This window comes from Barbus barbus (assembly GCF_936440315.1).
Source record: "Barbus barbus genome assembly, chromosome: 24".
Classification (NCBI taxonomy): domain Eukaryota; kingdom Metazoa; phylum Chordata; class Actinopteri; order Cypriniformes; family Cyprinidae; genus Barbus; species Barbus barbus.
The window spans coordinates 20362861-20386448 of NC_136752.1; the positions used below are offsets into that span (position 1 = coordinate 20362861).

Here is a 23588-nt window from a genome sequence, read left to right on the forward strand (position 1 = left end):
CTAATAACTTGACAATATTAAAAATGTGGTGCTCATGGCAAGAGATGCTGAAAAACAGCTATATGCAACATCTGATGCACATGTACACAGACCAACCATTTACAAAATAAGTTTAGCATAATGCAAGAATGTGTACCTAACTCTGAAAAATGTATACTTAAACTCAACTGCAGAATGGACTGCAGTAGACTGTACATTTTTATATGACTACTCAATGCTTTCAATGCTTTTTTACTAGTCTGCCAAAATAAAATAATGTCATTAAAGGCGCAAGATTTTCAAAGTTAAAAAGAAAAATTCCATTATCAGTTTTCAAAATGTGTTTTTGCCTTGCCTTCAATATGGTAACTTGGAATTGGAATAACTCTTCATGCAGGGAAAATACTGATAAACGCAATTAATTAATATTAATTTTGTTCATTAATTGGCATATCATGCAATCAATTTGATATTTTTTTCTAAAATTAATTTTAAAAAGTAGTTAGAATAGTTATGTCTTTGACTAAATGATCGTGTTGTACAAGGCAATGAATTTGAACATGTGATGGTCTTGTGTACACAGAGGACTTTCCGCTAGTAATCCCAGCAGATTCAGCATCACTCCAGTGCAGCTGCTGAAGCCAAAAACACAACTCACTCTAAATATCACACAACTGTTATGGTATGGCTTAAAAGAAAACTACTCTTAATTCTCTCTTGTGAACTTTCCTTCTGTTTCTCTTTTTCTCTCTCTCTCTGGGTGGTTTAAAGAGGTTTAATCATGCTGATTGCCATGATTATGGCCATCTCCCATGGGTCTACTCTCTGGCCCTGGCCTCCACAGGAAGTCACACTGGCCACTGGCGATCCGCCTTCCTGTTCCTGCTCTTCTGCACACACACCCGACTGAACCATTCAGTAAAAGAACACACTTCCGCAAGCTTCCTATACTCACACACACTTCACCACCTCACTAACAGATTGATTCATGAATCAAGACTTAGGGTTTAAAAGCATGAGGCCGCACAGGCATGCTTCTATTCAGTACAACTGCACAATTTTCCTATAAACAGGAAATTGATATTGAGCAACTTACATTTCAGACTACATTTGATGAGTTAAAAGAATCTTCAGTACAAGTTCACATTGATTGCCAAAAAAAAAAAAAAAAAAAAAAAAACTTACAATAGAAGCGATTGGGGCTAATTTTTGGAGGACTTAAAAGCAGAAATATAAAGCTTATCAGTTTAGAAAAACACTAATTAAATCAATTAAATAATGGTTTACTGAACAAATTGCTTTTTCGTTAAATAAATTCAATTACAACTAAAATTTTCTATAAAAATCTACCTCAGCTTCTGTTCTAGCCCTTTTACATTACTATAAGGTTACAATTATCAACAGACCCCAAACTAAAATTCAATTACTATTTATTGTTAACTATTATAATCAATACTCAAATAAAAAATTAATGAAAAATTGCACATAATACAGTTTTTCTAAATTATACACTTTCTAATTATTGTTGAAATACAATCATTTGCACAGTGGCTGTCAACTTGTTTCATAAAAGATTTATTTAAACATACATTAAATAATTAAGACATCACTAACAGGTAAAGTAAAATATAATAAAGTATATAGTCTAATATTTCACAAAATGCTTTTCACTAGACTTTATTTCTCTAGCAAATAACGAGCTGTAAACACTGATGACTTGGCTGAAGTCAATGAAATGCTACGTGACATGCTGTTTTATTGACATCTTTCCACAACTGAAACACTGATTTAGCGATTACATGAGATGTTCATTCATGTTTATTTCGCAATAAAACTAGTAATAAAGAGGAAGGGGTGATCACGCTCATTCGTGCTCCGCGCTGCCGTTAGAACAGAGGCTTCTATACAGCCATCTGTCTCACCACATCAAAGAGCGGCAAAATGGCATTTATTGTCAGAATTTCCTGAAAAAAATGGAATGATTTCTTCGTTTCATATGCGTACCGAACCGAAAGACCCGTACAAATACGTGTACTGTTACACCCCTACTTTACATCGATTTTAGGGTTTATGCTAAATTATCTGCTCCATAAATTATCTGCTAAGTTTTTCAATTGGATACGATACGTTTATGGACCCATTTACTTACACTGCAAGTGCCTCAACTGTACTGTCAGTTTTCGGAGGGCTCTTTCAGAAAAAATAAGGAACAAATTGAAAATTCTCTGAATATTCCCTCAATTTTCTACAAAAATAGCACCTATCAAAGCCAAAAGATCAAGCTTATGTGAGGGTGGATAGTTGGCTGGGTAAAGCTGGCAGCGAGACAGGAATGCACAGAATGGGCTGTGAATCCAACAGGAGGCTGTTTGAAGCTCACACACATTCTTCACACACGCCGTGTGACCAGACGAGAGAAAGGCAATACTTGTCATCTGAGAGATTCAGACTCGTTGAATGGTTACACAGTGAAAGATGAATAGGAGCAATAAGGAAATGACTTCAGTCCAGAAGAATGTCTGATTTAATTGATTTTAGGATCACATGGCGATGAAGAAGGGGGGTCAGAATCAAGATGAAGGCTTTGCAGAGGGCGATCGATGACCCTGGGAAGGTAAAAGGCAACCAGCTCAGGGTTAACGCTGTCCCCCTGCACACAAAGCTCAGGGTTAAGAGAAGCGAGGCCAACACATGAGTCAGACTAACATTTGTCTCCAGTATGTGTACATTGGCATGTATGTTAGGACTGTGGTTTTGATTGGAACAGTCTTTGTGTGGTAAAGGACTGTGTTCATATTAGCGAACTTTATGTAAAATGTTTTGTTTTCAATACTGCGGTGATGCAGGAACCACTGTTTACACAGAAGTCACTTCACACCAAGCAGCTTTCTGTTGGCTAACACAGAGAATCTGTATGACCAACACGAACACAAGATCAACACGAACTCCAGATCATGAGAAATCCTATTGAAATTGTGAATTTCAAAGATGGTAAATTGAAAATTCAAATTGTAAATGTGACCACACCATAAGTCATAATGAATATTAGCCCACAGTATGTAGTGAGAAAATAAATTTTATTATATTAAATTCATCATTAATTTTAGCTTGATGCAACAAATTTGTCCATTTTGGCCTTTTTTTTTTGTCTTTTTATACACAATCTTTCCAACTCAATCAAAATTGGCTTCTAACAGTATTAAGTTATAATGAATTTAACCGTGCTTTCGCTGTCTAATAGAAAAATGATCCTAGACTTTATACTGACACCTATAGAGGGGGATGTCGCAGATGACATAACAGCAAATGCATTTGGTAACCATCGATGCCATTGTCACATTGTGCAAAAATAGACAACTTTTGAAGATAAAGCAAGTAATATTCAGCTAGTCATGAGTTTGGTTGCTTCCATGAATGGGTGACCCACATTGTGTTGTATTAAATCTTTTTCAAACCCACTGATATGACTGAAGTCTTCATTTCAAGTTTAAAAAAAATATATTTTAGTTTACAAAGAAAATTTTTTACAACAACTAATATTTAAAATTTTCCTCACATAATAAAAATGTTTTGTTTTTCTTTGGATTGTGTAATATGCACGAGTCTTTGCTAGAGTGTGTGTGTGTGTGTGTGTGTGTGTGTGGGAGGGTCAGTTTAAGCTAGTGACATGGGTTCCTCATATCGGTCATCATCTATCTCCCCCGATTCTGGGAGCTCAGCCTGTCCAGACAGATGGAGCGGCTTGTCAAGTCTGGCAGGTTTCCTCACAACAGGTGAACCCAGTGGACTCAGCCAGAGTATTCTGTGTTTTTTTGTAAACACCAACACACACACAACATTATCAAATATCATTCATTTCTTTCGGCTGACTGTAATTTTGCGGTTTCGTTTTCTTAGAGACTGCATCAATGTCCATCCCAACCCATATACCTGAAAGAGCCATGCAGCTCTAAATAATCCAGCACTGACCTCATTTTTGTGTGAGACTAATGCCTAATACTTGGTTTCATATAAACAATATGGATATTTTAAATCAGTATAATCCAACACTTAAGTTAGGCCACGTAGGAACGGCCATCCAGTCTGGTCAGGAGAACAAAGGGCTTTTCTTTGTGTGTGTGCGTGCGTGCGTGCGTGCGTGTGTGTGCGTGTGTGTATGTGTGTGTGTGTGTGTGTGTGTGTACACAAAGTCCTGGACACATTCCTGTCAATACACTCATTTCACCCTATACATCAGAGTTCTTGTCCTGACAACTCTGGGGTGTTTCTTTGGAAGAGAAGAACATGATGACAACAACTGCACTCCATTGAGATACACACACACACTCTTAAGCCATTGCATGGTTTTTGTGTCATGTTTTTGTGACTTTGTGTCAAGCTAAATTCCTTTCGTCAATACTGATGGGACACACCTCTATTACACAACAATGTGATTCAGATTCATTCATTCAGAATTTATATTCAGTCAATGCTTTAATATGAGTTTCTATGTCATTTTATTTTTATTATCATTTTATAAAATAATTTTGACATTTTAATATACAGGACAGGGAAATCTGCATAGATCCCATAAAAAAAAAAACTATTTTAAAAGAAAATCACAAAAAATTATCTTTTAATATTCATTTGTTTCTTGAAGTCAACAATGAGATTACATAGAGAGCAAAATTAGACTTTTACTTAGGCCTCCAGCTCCCTCATGTTTCCTCTAGAATTTCAGAGATCTCAAGAAAGTCTAACACCATTCCAAGGTTTGCCAAACTATCCATGCTTGCACTCAATACAAGACATTTCAATCAAACCTTTCTTATTAATATCTCCACAATTCTGAGCTATGATACAATATTTTTAAAACGTTATACTTTACACTACAATTATTATTTTTTAATTATTCTTTTATTCAGCAAGGATGCATTAAATTGATCAAAATTGACATGAAAGTCTTTCAGTACCATGGTTTCCACAAGAAATATTGTGCAGCACAACTAGTTTCACCATTGATGATAATAAGAAATTAACCTGCATATTAGAATGATTTCTGAAAGATGATGTGACACTGAAGCCTGATTTAATGGCTACTGAATATTCAGATTTTCCATCATAAATGACTATTTAAAATGTATTAAAATAGAAAACAGGCATTGTAAATTTAAATATTTCCATAAAATTACTGTTTTACAGTATTTTTAGTCAAATAAATGCAGCCTTGAAGAGCATAAGACACTTTCAAAAACATCTCAAAATCTTACTCACCCTAAACTTTTGAACATTAGTGCATGTCAACAATTATCACATTTGAAACATCTCAGAGCAAGTAAATACTTATACAAAACATACTCTATGAGCTAAGAATGGGCAGTCTCAGAACAAAACTATTTTCCCCTGGGGCTCATACAGCTGTAAAAATTGTTTCTAAAATGAAGTAATAAACATCAGACCAGTTCAAGTGACATAGCTACTCCAATTCAGTATTCAGTATGGTGCAATGTTCTCCATAATTCAGCCTTTGTCACAATGATATACACACTCTAACACCAGAATTCCCAGCACATCCAGTCAGTCTTGTTCATTCATCTTATCTTCTCTAATAAACAACAGACAAACAAGATTTTAATCTTTAACACTTACACAAAAACACTCACAAAGCTGGCTCTTTACTTCTGTCTCTACTGTGTGCAGCGAATTCTTGGAAAGAAAAAGACTTTTAGTTAAAACTCCTGAGAAAAAAGGAAAACCCTTGTATTCTCGCAAGCCTCCTTCAGAGGATATCTCAACAGTATTGCAAACTGTGCAAATTGTCTCATTACTACCTAAAAATTTGTAAGACTGCAATTCATAAAAAACCTTAAAGGGGTGGTTGATTGCGATTTCACTTTTTTAATGTTAGTTAATGTGTAATGTTGCTGTTTGAACATAAAGAATATCTGCAAAGTTATGACCTGAAAGTTCAATGTAAACGGAGATATCGTCTTTTAAAATTCTGACAGTTTAATGCCTACAAAAACAACTGGTAAGGGACTACAACGAGTTACTTCCCAGATCCGATACGTCATGGACCCAGATAAACCCTACCGCGGGAACATGTGAAGGGGCAAGGCCATGCTGAAGAGGAAGAGAAAACTAGGGTGCACATAAATCTATTCATATATGACTTCGATTCTGTCTTATAACGATTATAATGGATTCACAAGTTTCAAAATCATGTTTTAAAGCAGCGGTTCTTAATACTGTTCCTCGCGTCATCCTGCTCGGCATCTATCTCTCTCTCTCTCTCATTCAGATCATCAGATCAGCTACAACAAACTGTTCCAATTATACACATACACTGAACAAAATTATAAACGCAACACTTTTGTTTTTGCCCCCATTTTTCATGAGCTGAACTCAAAGATCTAAGACTTTTTCTATGTACAAAAAAGGCCTATTTCTCTCAAATATTGTTCACAAATCTGTCTAAATCTGTGTTAGTGAGCTCTTCTCCTTTGCCGAGATAATCCATCCACCTCACAGGTGTGGCATATCAAGATGCTGATTAGACTTATTGCACAGGTGTGCCTTAGGCTGGCCACAATAAAAGGCCACTCTAAAATGTGCAGTTTTATCACACAGCACAATGCCACAGATGTCGCAAGTTTTGAGGGAGCGTGCAATTGGCATGCTGCATGCAGGAATGTCCACCAGAGCTGTTGCCCGTGAATCAAATGTTCATTTCTCTACCATAAGCCGTCTACAAAGGCATTTCAGAGAATTTGGCAGTACATCCAACCAGCCTCACAACCGCAGACCACGTGTAACCACACCAGCCCAGGACCTCCACATCCAGCATCTTCACCTCCAAGATCATCTGAGACCAGCCACCCGGACAGCTGCTGCAACAATCGGTTTGCATAACCAAAGAATTTCTGCACAAACTGTCAGAAACCGTCTGAATGAAGCTCATCGTCCTCATCGGGGTCTCGACCTGACTGCAGTTAGGCGTCGTAACCGACTTGAGTGGGCAAATGCTAACATTCGATGGCATCTGGCACTTTGGAGAGGTGTTCTCTTCACGGATGAATTCACTGTACAGGGCAGATGGCAGACAGCGTGTATAGCATCGTGTGGGTGAGCGGTTTGCTGATGTCAACGTTGTGGATCGAGTGGCCCATGGTGGCGGTGGGGTTATGGTATGGGCAGGCGTATGTTATGGACAACGAACACAGGTGCATTTTATTGATGGCATTTTGAATGCACAGAGACACCGTGAAGAGATCCTGAGGCCCATTGTTGTGCCATTCATCCACGACCATCACCTCAAGTTGCAGCATGATAATGTACGTCCCTAGCTATGAGAAGAGTTATACATGGACGCGCGTGCGTCTGCCGTGCTGTATTAAGGCATTAATTAGAATAAAACCGTATATTAAAAGCTAACAGAAGCAGTTGCACTTACAAATAACAACGCATCTAAAAGTATGAACCAACAACAAACAAAAACAAAAAAAACATTCCATTAAAAGCCATGCTTGCACAGGTTCTGCGCAGTCCTCTTCACTAATATCCTCTGCGTCTCATTCGGGCTCAAATTGATAAGCCATATAGACGACGCCATTGTTTACAATACAACCGGAGCACATGCCGCTGAGCTGAGGTGCGGGACGTTCAGATGCGCAGTAGAGGAAATTTAGCGAATCACAACACACTGGACCAGCTGACCAATCAGAGCCCATCAAGTATTTCTGAGGGAGGGGCTTCATAAAACCAGGAAATAATCAGGGTGTTTATCAGAGAAGGGACAAAGAGGTGTGGAATAAAGGTAAATTATGTGAAAATAATGCCATTTTTTTTTTTTAACTAAGCATGAACACATTTGACTGCACCCCATAAATTGATTAAATGTATACCTTGAATACAAAGTCGCTTTAGATAAAAGTGTCTGCAAATCGCACAAATGTAAAATCAGGGCAAAGCAACTATTTGAAGAGAATCTTGCTTAGCGAGTTAGTTAAACTGTCAACCTGAATAAAAACACATGCTGTTTAAAAGAATAGACAGTTGAAAGTAACTCAATCAGCCCCTTGAGTACTGAGGTTTTGTTACCGCCACATCAACACAAGCTTGCAACACGTCGTTCCAGGCTTTAGTGTAATTGTTTCAAATTGTTTTACAAGAAAAAACAGGCGAGCAGACTAGCTCTCATGTGCTTCTCTTTCATGTCTTGTCTCTGCATGCTGGTTCTTATTACAAATTGGATACTGATTTGGAGGGTTCTGAAGAGTATTAAAAGATCATTTCCAAGATTATATTTTGATCTGTTGGATTCGTATTATGTCTAATAAGGTCATTTTCACTTTCAACTTTGGGTTTGCGTGTGTGGGTTGATAATTCCTATTATTTTAGGTTTTTAAATACTTTACAAACTGTTCCAATGGGCTTATTCTCACAGGAGTCCTACACACAAGTCCTATAAGAGCTAAAATTATGGCCGGATACGTTAGCTTTTAGAGGAGATCAGAGGTAGCAGGAAGGTGGCAGTCAGTCCAGACAGGAGTGGTGTTCTTTAAAGCCAGATAACCCGACACACACACACAATCTTCCTGTTTATGCCTGCCCTCACATCCCATTCACACTCTACCCAGCCCAAACCCGTAACACTTTCCTCTCAGTGTGTCTTATCTCTCGCCTCCTTTTTTTCTCTCTCCTCTCTCTTTTTTTCCGCTCCCACTTCCCATAAGCGAATGAGATCTGATGCAGGCAAGATTGGGCACGTTGGCAGGAAGTGTTGCAGTTCTGGTTTGGGCTCTTTTTCTTCCTCTCTCTCGGTTTCTAAGTTTAAGGTGGTGAGATGTATGTCGGTGTGAGATGTATGAGAAGGGGGGACACAATGACACACACTAATGGAGGCGTTGAAACATATTAACCATCCTTGCCTTTGTGATCAGGCAAATGTTTAGTCTCCTAATGACCCCCACTGATCCAAACAAACACTCAGATAAAGAGAAAACTGAAGGGAGGACGGATAGAAAGAGATGACCTCTAGGAACAAGCCATTGAGTTCAAGCGGGTCGCAGCAGGAGATAGCCTGTTTAAGTCTATGAAAACAGAACAACTGGATCATTGCATCCTTAAACGGCACACGCAAACAGAGTTACTATTTCCGAAGGTCTTCTCTTCAGCCCTTATCCGTAGGACATGAAGCCATGTCTTTTAAACAGTATCATCAAAGCGCAGCACTTACTCATGTGTGGGGGGCTCCTCTCATATCTAGATATGTCTTATCTATTGGAAAACAAACATCTGTTATTATTAGTATTGTCTGTCAAACTGTTAGCTAATATTAGTTCATCCTGAACGGAAAATTCTGTTATCATTTGCACCATTTACTCACCCACAAAAAAACTCACAGAAAGCTGTTATACCTAAATTAAGAACATTTTGACTTTTTTTTTTTAATGCTACATACACATATACGTATACAGACACAAAATAGAAGTTAACCAGCATTGACACAGGAGATTCATGGCAAGTCAGTGGATTGTGCCTCATGGTTTTTACACTGCAACAATAGGATCGTTAACCTGCCTGTCCAAGGCCAAATTTACACACACTCAGTTTACACGCCGCCTTTAAAGCTTTCCGCTCTGGTCTATCAGGGCCTCTTAAACTGAACATATTTCGCCACAGCTTTAACTCAAACTGTCAGAGCAGTTGGACAAACAAGTTTCTAAAATGACTGACAGGTTTACTCAAGGGCCTTGGTTTTGTGGATCCACTCTCACAATGTGAACGAAATGGATAAGATTGTTCAGAAGACAGACAAAGATAAACACTACAGAGGCTTTCGACATCGACCTCCAAGAGTCCACAATACATTTCAGTGTCAGAATGGATAAACAAATGATTTACATGAAAACGTACTTGAAAAGTCCACGTTGCAAGTGAGAGCTTGTATTCAATTCCATCAAAGCAACAGAAACAGCATTGATGTGACAAGCAAAAATGTAGGATACTGTGTGTTTTATTTTCATGGCTGATTCATGTGATTCATGTGAACATTAGCAGACTGGTTGTATGTGTGTGTGTGTGTGTGTGTACCTACCTACTTAACGAATTTTTGGGGACAAATTTTTTACCCAAAAGTGAGCTAAACCTGACAAAATCTCCTAAAACATCTATTTGGATATGTCCTAATTTGTAAAACTGGTATAAAAATAAAGTAAACAAAGTTTTTTTTAATTGTAAAAATGCAGAAAGTTTTCTGTAAGGAGTAGGGTTAGGGGTTACTTGTAAATATATACAATCATTCAAAATTTTCTCAAAAGAGTAAGATTTAAATCCTTCTTTGGATACTTTTTTAGATAAAGTTGATCAAAATCTTTTTACATTATATTGTTACAAAAGATTTCTATTTCATATAAATGGTGAATTTTAACAAATCTCGCTGACCGCAAACTCTGTATGTATTTTTAAATATTTAATTCTTATACAAGTTAAATTATGTTTGTTAAAGATTTACTATAAGGACTTAATATTAAAATTATCTTTTTAGAACAGATGCATATCAAAAATATTGTTAATAAATTTATATGTATTGTGTTTTATTCCTTTTTTTAACAATACAGATAAAAACACTAAATGAATACTGGAAGAAGCCATTGAATGTATAGGTGAACTGGAATATTCCCATCTCTAAAGAGAGGTAAACTAAAGGTAGTCTCAAACTCGAGGAGGGATGAAAGTAGAAGTGGTGGTCTCTCACCTCCTCCACAAATATTTCTGCTCTGCTCAAATAAACTAGCTGGGGGTTCATCAAAGTCTCATCTGGGATGAAAACGTCTGTTCAAACAGGCCTTTGCGGTAATAAATCATTCTCAAACTGTGTGATACAGTGTGAAATACTAAGCACAGTGCAAACAAACCAATGGGCTTTTACACGGTCAATCACACACTCGTCAACTCTACCTGCAGTCTCAAATGTACAGCAGCGTGACCTGTGGAAATACCGACGGGAGCATAACAGCCTGGTGCCACGGGGTCATTTAGGTTACATGCTTGTTGCTAGCCTGTCTTCAATTGTTGTTTGGACAATGGCTTGAAGGATCTGAGCAGTAGTGAGAGAGAAAAAAAAAAAAAAAAAAAAAGAGTAGGATGCTGAATGAAACCAGAAGTATAAAAGAAAGAAAGAAAGAAATACCCTATGTTTGGCCTTTTCGGGTGGAGTTCCTCAGCTGATGCTGTGGTAAAGACAGGAAAGATTAGCAGAGAAGATTCTGGTTACCACTTCAGTCAGCTCTGTGGAATTTCCCTATAAACTAAGAAGGGCTGCAGGATTCTTTAGCTCTATCTTTTATCTCTGTCCACTTCAGCCAGAGGGGAAAAACAAACAAAAGCACACCCCATATGTAGTAACATAAACACTCTAAAAAGACTCACACCCCTTCGCATGTACATACATACATATATATATATATATATATATAGACACCCAGAGAGATCAGAGAGACTGTCAGATTTGTGATTTGAAAATAAGACCATTACTATTATGAACCATATTAAAGAGACAGACAGACGTGTGAAATCATCTACTTGCAAAGTTCATGACACAGGAAACGGATTTAAAATATCTTGGTTGCTATCTGACTAAATTCCTTTAGCAGTTGCTTGAACTTGCACTTGCATCAAACTGACTCATATAGAAACCAGTGCCAAACAGCTAATGGTAAAGGATGAAAAGATATATGATGACAGAGGGAGGGAAGTATGCCAGAGAGATGATATCTTGCTTTTATTCCCTTCACTATACATTGACTACAGGTCAAAGTAGCTGTGATTGCAAGGAAAAAAATTCAACTAAAACCAAATCCACACTTACCTCACCATGGCAGGACTCAATACTCATCCTTGCAGGTATGAGGAGATGTTCACAGGGATAATTCTCTCATAAATTAAAATTGTCATCATTTTCTCACTTTCTTGCTGCAGCTGAACACAAAAGGATAACCTCTGTATAACCTCAGTCGCCATTCACTTTCATTACATGAAAAGAATGGCCAGGATATTCTTCAAAAATAAACTTTTGTGTTTCACTGCAGAAAGTCATTCAGGTTGGAACAACATGAGGATGAGAAAATGATGACAGGAGTTTTCATTTTTGGCTAAACTATCACTTTAAAAGATTTAGCGAAGGCACTTCAAATGCTTTTATTGTGTGAGGTATAAGAGGCTAGAAGGTTGAAGGTTACTAATTGAATTCCACCTAACAGAAACAAAGCTGAATTTGCCTGTCATTTGTTAAGGAATTATGCCACTGTGGAATCTGCAATGATTGACAGCTCTGGTGATTAAAGGAGGGCCTTTCTAGAGTAAACCAAAGTCTACTGGAGTTCTTAGTGTGTTTGTTTATTGAGAGAAAAAAAAATTAAGATTATGAGATCTAGACAAACGTGAGTGACACACGGGGAAAAAACAAAAAACAGATTGCATTAAAAGAAATCATTGCCGTTTGCAGTGTCTTTATCCATTAACGCATGTATTTAAAGAGCAATAATTCAACCAGAGCACACAAATAAAAGTCAAATGGACATCTGACACCTTTGAGAATATAAACCTGCACATTTTGTGCCCACTCTGCATACCAGAGCCGAGGAGCAGGCGCCCAGGCCTGACTTCCGATCGTGTGCACTATTGATGTCCTGGCCTGCGTGCTCTCATTGTCTCTCGCCATGTTGTCATTGAGGCTTTATGCTTTGCTTTTGTATTTTCTCTAAATATGAATGTTTTATCCAAACTGGCCCAATTGCTTAACCATCCATATGCTACTCCACCCACCACTTCGGTAAGACATGAAAACATGAGACTGAGCTGTATGAATTCGATCGAGTCTGTAACACATGCAATTTCATATGTTTTGATAGGCAGATATAAAACTGCTCATTTTAATGGAATAATACCTAAGGAGCCAAATGTGAAGCCATTATCACAGATGACTTACACTGAAAACCATTTAAATGCTTTAAAATTAATCCATGAATCACCTTGATGTTTTTACTAAAGTATATGAATCTGATTGCAGTAGACAAGATCAGCACAGACAAATCGAATGCTGACTGACAGAACTAGTCATTCACTTTGCCACAAAAGTATTTAGCTTCCCACTCCCCCTCACTTTCACACAGGAAGCTCTTCCTGAGCTGAGGTCATAGAGACTGGGCTCTGGAGGAGTGCTTCAAATCCCAAACCCTCTCTTACAGTTGCTATCTTTCTCTCGCCGAGTTCCCACAACAAACTGTTTTCACAAGAAAAGCAAACTTCTTCAAGTATAATAAGAGAGGCCGGGGCTAGATGTCACACTGGGAAGTGGTCACAAGGGTTATATCTAAATAACAAGAAGATTTAGTCTAGTCTAATTACACATATATTTCTATATGTTGGTTTCAAACATATAGTTAAAATAAATATTGGGGAAATTTTGTATATTCTGTCCTTTAAGTAAACAAAGCTTACAAAGAGGATGAACTACATAATGAACTATATAAGGATGAGTTTAAATTTCTTAGGTCTTTAAGGAAAAGTTCTGAAATTGAATTTAAAATACATCCAATATAAGAAACAATTGCCCAGTTTCACAGACAGGCGATAATTCAATTAGGACATTTAAGTCATTTTTATAAACGTACCTTAGAAAAACACATTACTGGTGTCCATCTTGAGACAAAACAAAGACACTGATATATTTTAAGATCAGTCAGTGCAAGTTTCTTTCAGTTGAAACAGCTCAGACTTACATTTTAGTCTGGGACTAGGCTGTGAAACCGGGGAATAAGTCTGCTTTCATGGTAAAGTTCCAAAGTCTTAAGGTAAAGCTTCAAGATGACTAAAAAATAAACTCTAAAACTGACAGCTAGGCTATCTCCCCTATTACTTTGTCTCATTTTGTGACCTAGAAGAGAAACGTGATGTTAATAAAACGGAATTAATATACTTTTAATATCATTAGGGACTAAAATTTCTCCTCCAAACTCCAAATTCATACAACAACTCCTTTAAACAGTGTGATGGATCAAAACCCCATGGATTCAAACGCTGAGGCGGAGAACAATTACATAGCATCTCCTCCCTACAACGCCCATTACACCCACCCCATCGTACAATCCCAACTTTAGAAGTAAATCAACACAATCTACTATGCAGTTTCATATCGACCGCTATCTAAGCAGCAACACAAAACATACCTTGCTCCCTGAATGTAAACACAGCCGGGCGCACTGCGTGTCCACATGGCGGCAGAAGTGAGTCGACACCCGGTGCTGACCTGAACAATGAGATGCTGCGGAGTCGCTCTGATCCATTCACAACACGCTCCATCCTGTTTGAACGCTTACAGTCTGCAACTGCGTTTATGTTCTGAATAAAGCAAATTACAGAGTAGAGTAACAAGCACAAATAAAACCCATCAAGTCATTTCAAACATTAAACTACTCCAGTCTCTTAAAGTGACAATTTTAACATTCAACCATCATTTATTCACCATCATGTTGTTCTAAACGCGTTCTTTCGTTAAACACAAAATATGTTTAGAAGAATATTAAAGGGACTCCGTTTACTTTAATTGCGTTGCATTAAAGAAGTCATGCGTGTTTAGAACATGTTTTTTTTATTTTTGAGTGATCCTTCCCTTCGTTATTGGCAAAAACACCTTAGATAGCGCAAACGCTGCTCTTTCCAAAGAAAATCACACAGCACATACCTCGCCAGCGCCCCGCCCACATGAGGAGGAGCCATGTCTCTTCTCTTCTAAGCGCTAGCAGCGAGAATAATACTTCACAGCCTCAAACACAGAAGCGCAGAACAGTCTTCAGTCGCCCGCGTAGATGTGCGACTCCAAACGGGGGCACAGTCACTGCGATAAAGAAGGGACAAGAAAACGCGCTCAGAGGTAGGACGCTCACGTCTTTTAGCGTCAGTTAAACTAGCGGTTTCATTCACGCGAAATATTATTTCTAAACTATTTGCTTGTCTGCTCGACTTGCTATTGAAGGAGTTTGTGTCTTGTCCTATAATTACAGTCCAAAGTTTAAGTGAGTTAATGAACGCTATCACAATAAACAATGTAGAGAGGACACTTCAAAGACATCTGTGGCTGAAGAGACTACTGTATAGGACTGTATTACAACAAAATATTATATTATGGTGTTTTTTAATTACTTACAGATGTCTTTATGACAAAAGATTTGTACATTTTTATTTGTTATTAGTAGTAGTAATATTTAATAATAATAATAATTATTATTGTTATTATCATAATTATTGCAAATATAATAATTACAAATCATGCATACAGATCAAAGTTTATTTAAGAGTATTATAATGAATATTTTCACACTACACAGTGAGGACAGTGAGATGGCACTTAAAAGACATTAGAATGGGAGTCAAAAGATGTTTTCCTTTTTACCTCCCAGTGTCTTTGTTGCGACAGAAGCATTTATTTTTAAATAATGATGATTCTAAGACACCAATTTGTGTCTTTCCCAGGGATAATGCCAGCTAAAACCATGAACTCCGATTTGGAGTTTGACTCCTTGCAGCCTTGTTTCTATCCGGATGAGGATGACTTCTACTTCTGCAGACCAGACGCTGCACCACCTGGTGAGGACATCTGGAAGAAATTCGAGCTGCTGCCCACTCCTCCTCTGTCCCCGAGCCGGGCAGCGCTTCCAGGGGACCCAGGGGAGCTGGGTGCTGTGGCTGGGGATTGCTCTTTGATGGGCTTTGGATTAACGGACCCGCTGGACTGGGCTTCCGAGCTTCTGTTCTTACCAGAAGATGACATTTGGGGGGCATCAGACGGGGACCTCTTTGGCTCAGTTTTGGATACTACAGATAATTCCATCATCATTCAGGACTGCATGTGGAGTGGCTTCTCAGCACGTGAGAAATTGGAGCGGGTGGTGAATGAGAAACTTGGGAAAGCTGTCTCTGCTCCTACCGTTACTGAAGCCGGTAAAGACACGACAGTCAAGACACCCGAAATGAGCCACTCTATACCAGAGTGTGTGGACCCTACCGTGGTTTTCCCTTATCCAGTCAACAAAAGAAACGGGAGCAGCAGCAGCCAAAGTGTGACACAGCTGAGGAGCCAACACTTGCCTCCAGTCAGTGCAGATGAGACTCCAAGTGACTCTGGTAAGTGTCTCTTGACATGCTATTCATGTAAAGTTAAGTTAAGTGTTTCCTAGAAACTGTCACTGAATACATGTCATGAATGATTTTTTTCCCCATTTTTCACAGTTTATAAACAATTCTGTATGTGTATATACATATATATTTTTTTATAATTATGTTATATAATTTTTTTTATCATTAATGACCATTAGCACAGAATTATGATGATGATGATGATGCTTCTAAATAGTTTGGCAGTCTATAGTTTGGCCTAGTTTGTGAGCAGTCATTGAGGTAATTCTTGAAGATCATATGACAGGCACTGAATCGGATTAGTGTGTGACATTCCAGACTGCTGGTCACACACACACACAAACACACACACATGTGCGTGCAAACATACACTCAGTAGTAGTAGTAGTGGGCGGCGATGGGGGTTTATGTAATACTCGGTCTGCATACCCAGTAGATGGCGGTAATATTTGATGTTGTCCATGATGTTGAGCCATTTGGCCGAATAGCTCATGGTTAAAGATTTAATGCAGAGAATAACGTCACTGTGCCACATTACACAGGAAAACATGTCCTTATCTGCCCTCCATTAATCTGGCTTAAGGCATGGAATCACAATCTAATTTGAGAATTTATTAGGTCACAGCATTGGGTTTCTTACGAGATGCAAGATTGTTTTAAAACATGAATGTTATTTTTAAAATTGCTATTTTTATTTATAGATTGAGAGCTCTTGATTGTGTAAAACCAAAGGCCAAGATGTTTGGGAGGGGGGGTGTGAGCAAGGGCAGATTGCATAAAAGCCAAGCCCCTAAATTCAGTGCCCCCCAATAAGTCGCTTCCCTTCAAAATGAGAACTTGTTTCAAATGCAAATCCCAAACGACAATCACACGTGGGTGAGAGAATAAGAGATGGCACTGGGCACCAGCATGTGAAAAAGGAGGCATGCGCGTGCATCCACGAGAAAGGCAACCCCCCCCCTTTCTGCCCAGTGGGCTGAGTTTGGCAAGCCAAGCATCTTCCAGAGAGGTGCAGGGAATGATAATCACAAGAAAAAAAGACGAAGAAGGGGAAAAAAGAGATGATGGGTCATTTCTCTTTACAGGGTGACGGCTTTGAACAAGCGGAGCCTTTCCTCCAGCTGTCTGCTTGGCGCCCCTCCAGGGCATCGGCTTAAGACGCCAACAGATCAGTGTTACTCGGCAAAGCCCGCGAATAATTGGACCACACGATTACAACGCTAGTTTTCCCCGCCCGTGCTGTTATCCCTTTTCGCGGGAAACCAGTGGAAAAGGGGAATGCACTAACTGTCTGCATTCTGTTGGAGACTAAATTGCCCTGTTTGGTCTCTCCTGGCAGACGGTTTCCTGTAGGGAGCTTTTGAAGTGAGAGGCTGTGGGCTCCAGTAAATGCCAAACAGTCTTCATGTGTGGCTTAGCTGATAATCACATCCATTATCTCATAAACATAGCTCTCGGGCGTCATAGATCTCGAGGCCGTCTTGCCATCTAAGCTTAACTTGAAATGTGTCACCAGTTGAGAAAACACCAAGTGAAATGTCTAACTTTACAGCAAAGCAGCTTTTGTGAGAAAATATGACATGATGAAATGCTCATGTGCTCGCAAACCCCTTCATTAAGTGCCATAAATAGAGGGTGTGTGTTAAAGTAAAAGTCAAATCTAAGGTGGTCCAGTCTGGGGAGAATCCAGCTCCTCTGTGTTTGACAGAGCGTGTTCAGATGATTGCATTGAGCAATTGTCTCATCTGCCCACACAAAGACATTAACTCCTGCACACACCCAGAGAAAACACAGGCATGTTTCCTTCAAGTGCACTTGTTCATACCTGTGGACCTCTAGAGCAATGGTTGCACAACAAACCTGCTAACCTAATCCCCTTTTTTCCCTCTAGATGATGAGGATGATGATGAAGAAGATGATGATGATGATGATGATGATGAAGATGACGAAGAAGAAGAGGAGATCGATGTTGTCACGGTGGAGAAAAGGCGTTCCATCACCAGCAAGATACCCAGCACTGGTCTGTCTGCCGCCTCTAACTCTCAAGCATCCACAGGAGTGCGGTTGGGATCCGGGGTGAGCAAAGCTCCACAGGAGCTCATTCTGAAGAGAACGGCAGCAGCCTCCATCCACCAGCAGCAGCATAACTACGCAGCCCCATCCCCTTACTCCGACCAGCAAGACATACCCAGCGCTCCCCCAAGCAAGAAACTCCGAATCGACAACAGCACTATAACTCTACGCACTGGCAGGAACCAGAACTCTTCCCCGAACTCCCCTACTAACGGCATACCAAGCCAGCGAATGAGGAAGAGCGACTCCAGCAGCCCACGATGCTCCGATTCCGAGGACAGCGAACGCCGGCGAAACCACAACATCCTGGAGCGCCAGCGGCGGAACGACCTGCGCTCTAGCTTCCTCACTCTGCGCGACCAGGTGCCCGAGCTGGCGCACAATGACAAGGCGGCGAAGGTGGTCATCCTGAAGAAGGCCACCGAGTACGTCAGCTCCCTGGAGGCCCAAGAGCTCCGACTCCAGCAGGAGAAAGACAGATTGCAGGCCCGACAACAACAGCTCCTCCGCAAGCTCGAGCAGGCCAGGACTCGCTAACCCTTAACCCTCGTTGGCCGAACGCCTCACAGCTAATGGTCGATGTCAAATGACGAACGACAGAGCGTTAAGGCTAACGGCTTAAAGTACATTCTAGGGACACTCACTGCTGACACTTTTTTGCACATTTTTTGACGTCAAGAATGTTTCAGGTTTACTTTCAGGTCACCCCAATCACGCTACAACGGAGTTGGGTAAACCCAACTTCTCCTCAACGGCAAGACTCTCATAAACACAGCTAGTCTTCAAAACGTGATTGGGTCGACGAACTTTGTGTTCACGCTCTTCCTGCAAAACAGACACTAAACAAATGACACGAGACACTTCGAATGGCTATAATCTCTCACACCTCACCGGTGCTGAATCTCATGGATGTACCTCTGCGCACCTTGATGTCAGACACTTTTGTAAATAGATTAGATTTTAAAAGAACGTACACTCAGTCTGCCTTGTTTTTGTATACGATTATCGTCTTTTGGTTTTTATAAATATGTCAAAAGCTGCCAATAACTAGACTGGAAGTTTATACCTTTAACAAGTACTGTAAGACCTCAATTTGTGAGGATTTTTGTAATATAAGGACACATTGTTTTGTTTTTGGATTCTTTTTTGTCTTAATACTCTCTGTTATGACACACTTTACTAATTCCTACATTTATGCTTTAGTGTGCTTCTGATACATACTAAATTTGATACTTATATTTTCGTATGAAAATGAGTTCTGAGTAGATATCACTTTATCTTGTTTTTATCCTTTTTTCTACCTTAATTTCTTTTGTACAGAAAATTATTTCTATCTCCAGTTATAAGGCTTCTGTTCTTTGCTGTCTTTCTCTTTCTTTGTTTATATATTTGTAAGTATTGGGTTCATAGAACTGGGTCAGTGGGAAAAAAGGTGTTTTTTTTTCTCCTTTTCTATAATGTACATTTTAGTGCTGCAACTCACAGCACTTTGAAATACCTCATTTTGAAAAATAAATAGACATTTTGAAAACAAAAGAGCTTGTCAAAGGATGAGTGCTTCTGTACCGCCGCTAGTGCTGTTTGAGTCCTGTCAGGAATTGAGAAACAAAACGCTGAACTACATTTCAGACATGCTTGAAGCCCCTCTGTGGGCGGCAACATCCACATTTCAAACAGCCCTGAAAAACTCGCTAAGTTCTGACTTTCAAGGGGATGTAAGTTATGACTTTGAAAGCAAAAACCCACAGTTAAATCATACTATCAAATAAAAATACCTGTCACTCATTTCAAGCATAAATAACAGGACAAATCTATTTTTTCTCTCAACATCAAGTCAAAACTGACTTTATCATTAGATACTTGAAACAAATCTAATATCTACACACTTGAATTGACTCCTGTTTTGAACAAATCTCATATTTGTAGCATGTTTTGGACATTTTTTCCCTAATTTTCTTTTCAGCCTTTCCTGTTTTTCATTCGTCAAGCCATTCTCCCTCCATCTGCCTCGCTATGAAGAAAGATCTGGTTGACCAAGCCCTCGCTGACAAAGGAGAACGAGTATCTCCCTCGTTATTCACTCTCTCTCTCTCTTTCAGTCGATTTTGAAATCGGCAGGGCACATCCACATGCACTTTCAGGCACTCGTACACAAAAACAAACGCTGGCACACACACTCTCAGTGCGAGTGGATATGAAAGCGTGTGCAGCGCACACTCAGACTGGCCCCCGCAGCTTCTTACCTCATTGTTCTGCACGTTACCATGGAAACTGGAGCAGCTGCAGCGTGGCAGGCTTCAAGTGTGAGTGTGTTTTATTCTGTTTGTGCATGTGTGTGTACGTGTACGTGCAAATGGCGGGAGAGGGGGGCGTCTTTTGTGCGGAGGCCATCGTGACCTGTGAGTCTAATATCCTGCTGAACCGAGGAGCGGGCTTGTGTTTACTAACTTCAATCACATGGCCTGAAAGCTGACTGAAGACCCGCCCACCAATGTGTCACAATGAACCATTTTCTCTAGTCCAAAATAAACAGACAGAATAAGAATTCTACTGCTGCAATACAGGAGAAACAAGGTCTGGCCGAGCACAGAGAGAGAGAGAGAGAGAGAGAGAGAGAGACCTGCGATTATAAACTGGACCGTCTAGACTGATTGGTTACATAACAGTCTGTGCTGTAGATGTGTGCGTGTCTGCGATGTTTGGTCCCCAGGATGAGGTAACCATGGGACCCCACTGTGCCATCTGGTCGATGGCTTATCCTGCCTGGTTATGGAAAAAACAAAAACAAAGCCTTGAGCTAAGACAATAACACACCACCATGTGTACACTGATAAAACTGGCCACTGTACAACACTATGTTATTTAGTTTTCAAACCTGAGATTTTCAAAGATACGGGTGAATATGGATAAAATGGGAGACTTTCTGATCGTTTGTCATTGAAGTTTTAAAATGTGATGTTTAACCCCTCAAGCAATAGTGGGTTTAAATAGCTAAATATCTCCTCTATACTTTACAAGCATGAAATTTTGATTTGTAGAGCTGCTTTACTGCTGAAATTGATTTTTTTTTCATAATTTATGAATTTTACAATATCAACACTGTTTATTAAATAATGGCAACTAATATTACATGTGAAATTTTGAAGTAGAAAAACTAAAATAGCATTTTCTTGTAAAACATACTCCAATTATTTTTATTTACAACTTTGAAAAATCCTTTTACAATGTATAAATAAAAAAAATAAATTGAAATGTTGTATCAATTTACCTGTATTCACCCTTCATGTGTATATGTCACATTATGTTCTCATATTTCTTTTCTCCTGCTCAAACATTAGTTATTGCTGTCTGACTGATATGTACTGGTCTCAGACACATGCATGTTGTCCTATAATAAACTTGGAGACAAGAGCTTCATGCTATGTGAGTGTATGATTGTTTATGGTATGGTTAAATATTTGTGTCTATATTTGAATCAGTCTCAAAAGGGGTTATGAAGTTCAGTCAGAAGGCACAGATTTTGAAGGGTTTGATGGGTCCCATCAAAAGGTAATGCCATAAAAGCATACATATATATGCGCAGTATTATGGCATTTTCAAAACCCCACACCTTAAAAAATTACTCCTCTGGAATGTTTACATGCCAGTAGTATTCAACAGATTAGCTGTGCCGTGGAACATTTCAGTGTCAGCCTGTCAGTCAAGCCTCTGCTGCTCTGCTTGTTGTGGACTCACAGGATGGACAGCATATGGAAAACTGTAGACAGGCTAAAGACAGGATTTACAACAAAAGCCAAAGTCACAACAACATGCTCTGATTCTTATCAACCGGCACCATTAGAAATGTTCTAATCCATATAACATGCAGAGTTGCCACCAAAACAAAAGGATGCCAGCTTTAAAAATGCCCCTCACTGGATGGGCATTGTCTCCAGGGGGGCAAGAGGAGAGGGGAGGGGGTGCCATCTGTTCTGGGTCAGGTGCAGAATGTGATAATATGTGTACTGTAGTAGTGAGAGAGAAGGAGAAAAAGAAAATTCATGTGTGATCAAACTTTACCAGTGTGTAGCAATTACCATACAGATGGCAGTGTCCTGTAAATGTCAGCCACCTCTCTCTCTCCTCCCTGTCGCTTCTTCAGAGAATCGTCCATTGTGTTTTCTTTGTTGCTTTTAAGCTCATTTTCATTTTAACCTCCAGCACGTGCGCAAACACAGTCTTTCATTCATGACACAATGAGTCTGACCTCAGCATCACACAACATACCCACACCCAACCACACACACATACATACTGATTTCCTTTTTTTTAATCTTTTTTCTTTTTTTGTGGGGACATTCCATGGTTTTTCTAAACTGTATTTTCTATCCACTTACCCTAACCCTACCCCTCACACAAAACCATCTGCTATTTTAGATTTCCAAAAGACTTCATTCTATATGATGTATTAGCTGTTTTCCTCATTGGGACCTAAAAATTTCACCACAAGGTCAAAATTGACTGGTATTACTATACTTGTGGGGACATTTGATCCTCAGATTGTAGGGAATACCAGGTGCACACACACACACACACATAGAAAGAAGCAGGACACCCTCCAAATCTGACTGACTTCATCTAAAACAAATGTTGCTTTATTCTGTTTCTGGCAGAACTACATGATGAAGACAATATTATGTCAATATTTTCTCTTGTATTGTAATCACAATCATTTTTGTTTATTTGATAATTTGGTGCTCAGATATGATCAATTATAACTCGGTGTTCAAATATAAATGTATTATTATCTTATTTTCAATGTTAAAAATAGCTGTGCTGCTTATTATTTTTGCGGAAACCGTGACAAGTTATTCTTTAATGAATAAAAAAAGAAAAAACATACATACATACACACACACACACACACACACACACACATACAGTGCCTTCCATAAGTATTGGAACAATAAAGACAAAATTGCTCTGTTGGCTGTGGAGTCAAGACATTTGCAAATATGATTAAAAGATGAATATGAGACAAAACTACAGAATGTCACATTTTGCTGTTTCAGCCGTTTCAACACATACATGTTTTACCAAATAAAAAGAACAGCACTTTTAGAGTTCATCCCACTCATTGATGTGAGCATAAGTATTGGGACAGTTGAATATAAGGCAGATATAAAAGATTAAAAGCTATTATTTAGTTGCAGATCCCTTGCACACAATCACAGCAGTGAGTCTGTGACCCATAGACATCACCAGACTCTTGGTCTCATCCTTTGAAATACTTTTCCCAGCCTTTAATGCAGCCAATCCCAGTTGTTGCTTGTTTTGAGGAGTTTGTGCCTTTGCTCTCCTCTTCAGCTGGTGAAATTCAT

General features: G+C 39.2%; 1 protein-coding gene across 1 annotated transcript; it reads left to right on the plus strand.

Annotated features, from left to right (window-relative positions):
• The first annotated feature begins 14781 nt into the window (after nt 1-14781).
• Nucleotides 14782-21644, plus strand: mycn (MYCN proto-oncogene, bHLH transcription factor). The gene is made up of 3 exons (XM_079374930.1): nt 14782-14893; nt 15493-16143; nt 18047-21644. The coding sequence occupies exons 2-3, from the start codon at nt 15498-15500 to the stop codon at nt 18763-18765; spliced, it is 1365 nt and encodes a 454-aa protein (XP_079231056.1). The 5' UTR covers nt 14782-14893; nt 15493-15497; the 3' UTR covers nt 18766-21644.
• Nucleotides 21645-23588: the final 1944 nt, after the last annotated feature.

What these genes read in the sequence shown, in the direction of transcription:
- mycn (XM_079374930.1), top strand. Translation starts at nt 15,498, where the DNA reads ATGCCAGCTAAAACCATGAACTCCGATTTGGAGTTTGACTCCTTGCAG. An exon ending in TGAGACTCCAAGTGACTCTG is followed by an intron (nt 16,144 to 18,046) that starts GTAAGTGTCTCT and finishes TTTTCCCTCTAG; the next exon opens with ATGATGAGGATGATGATGAA.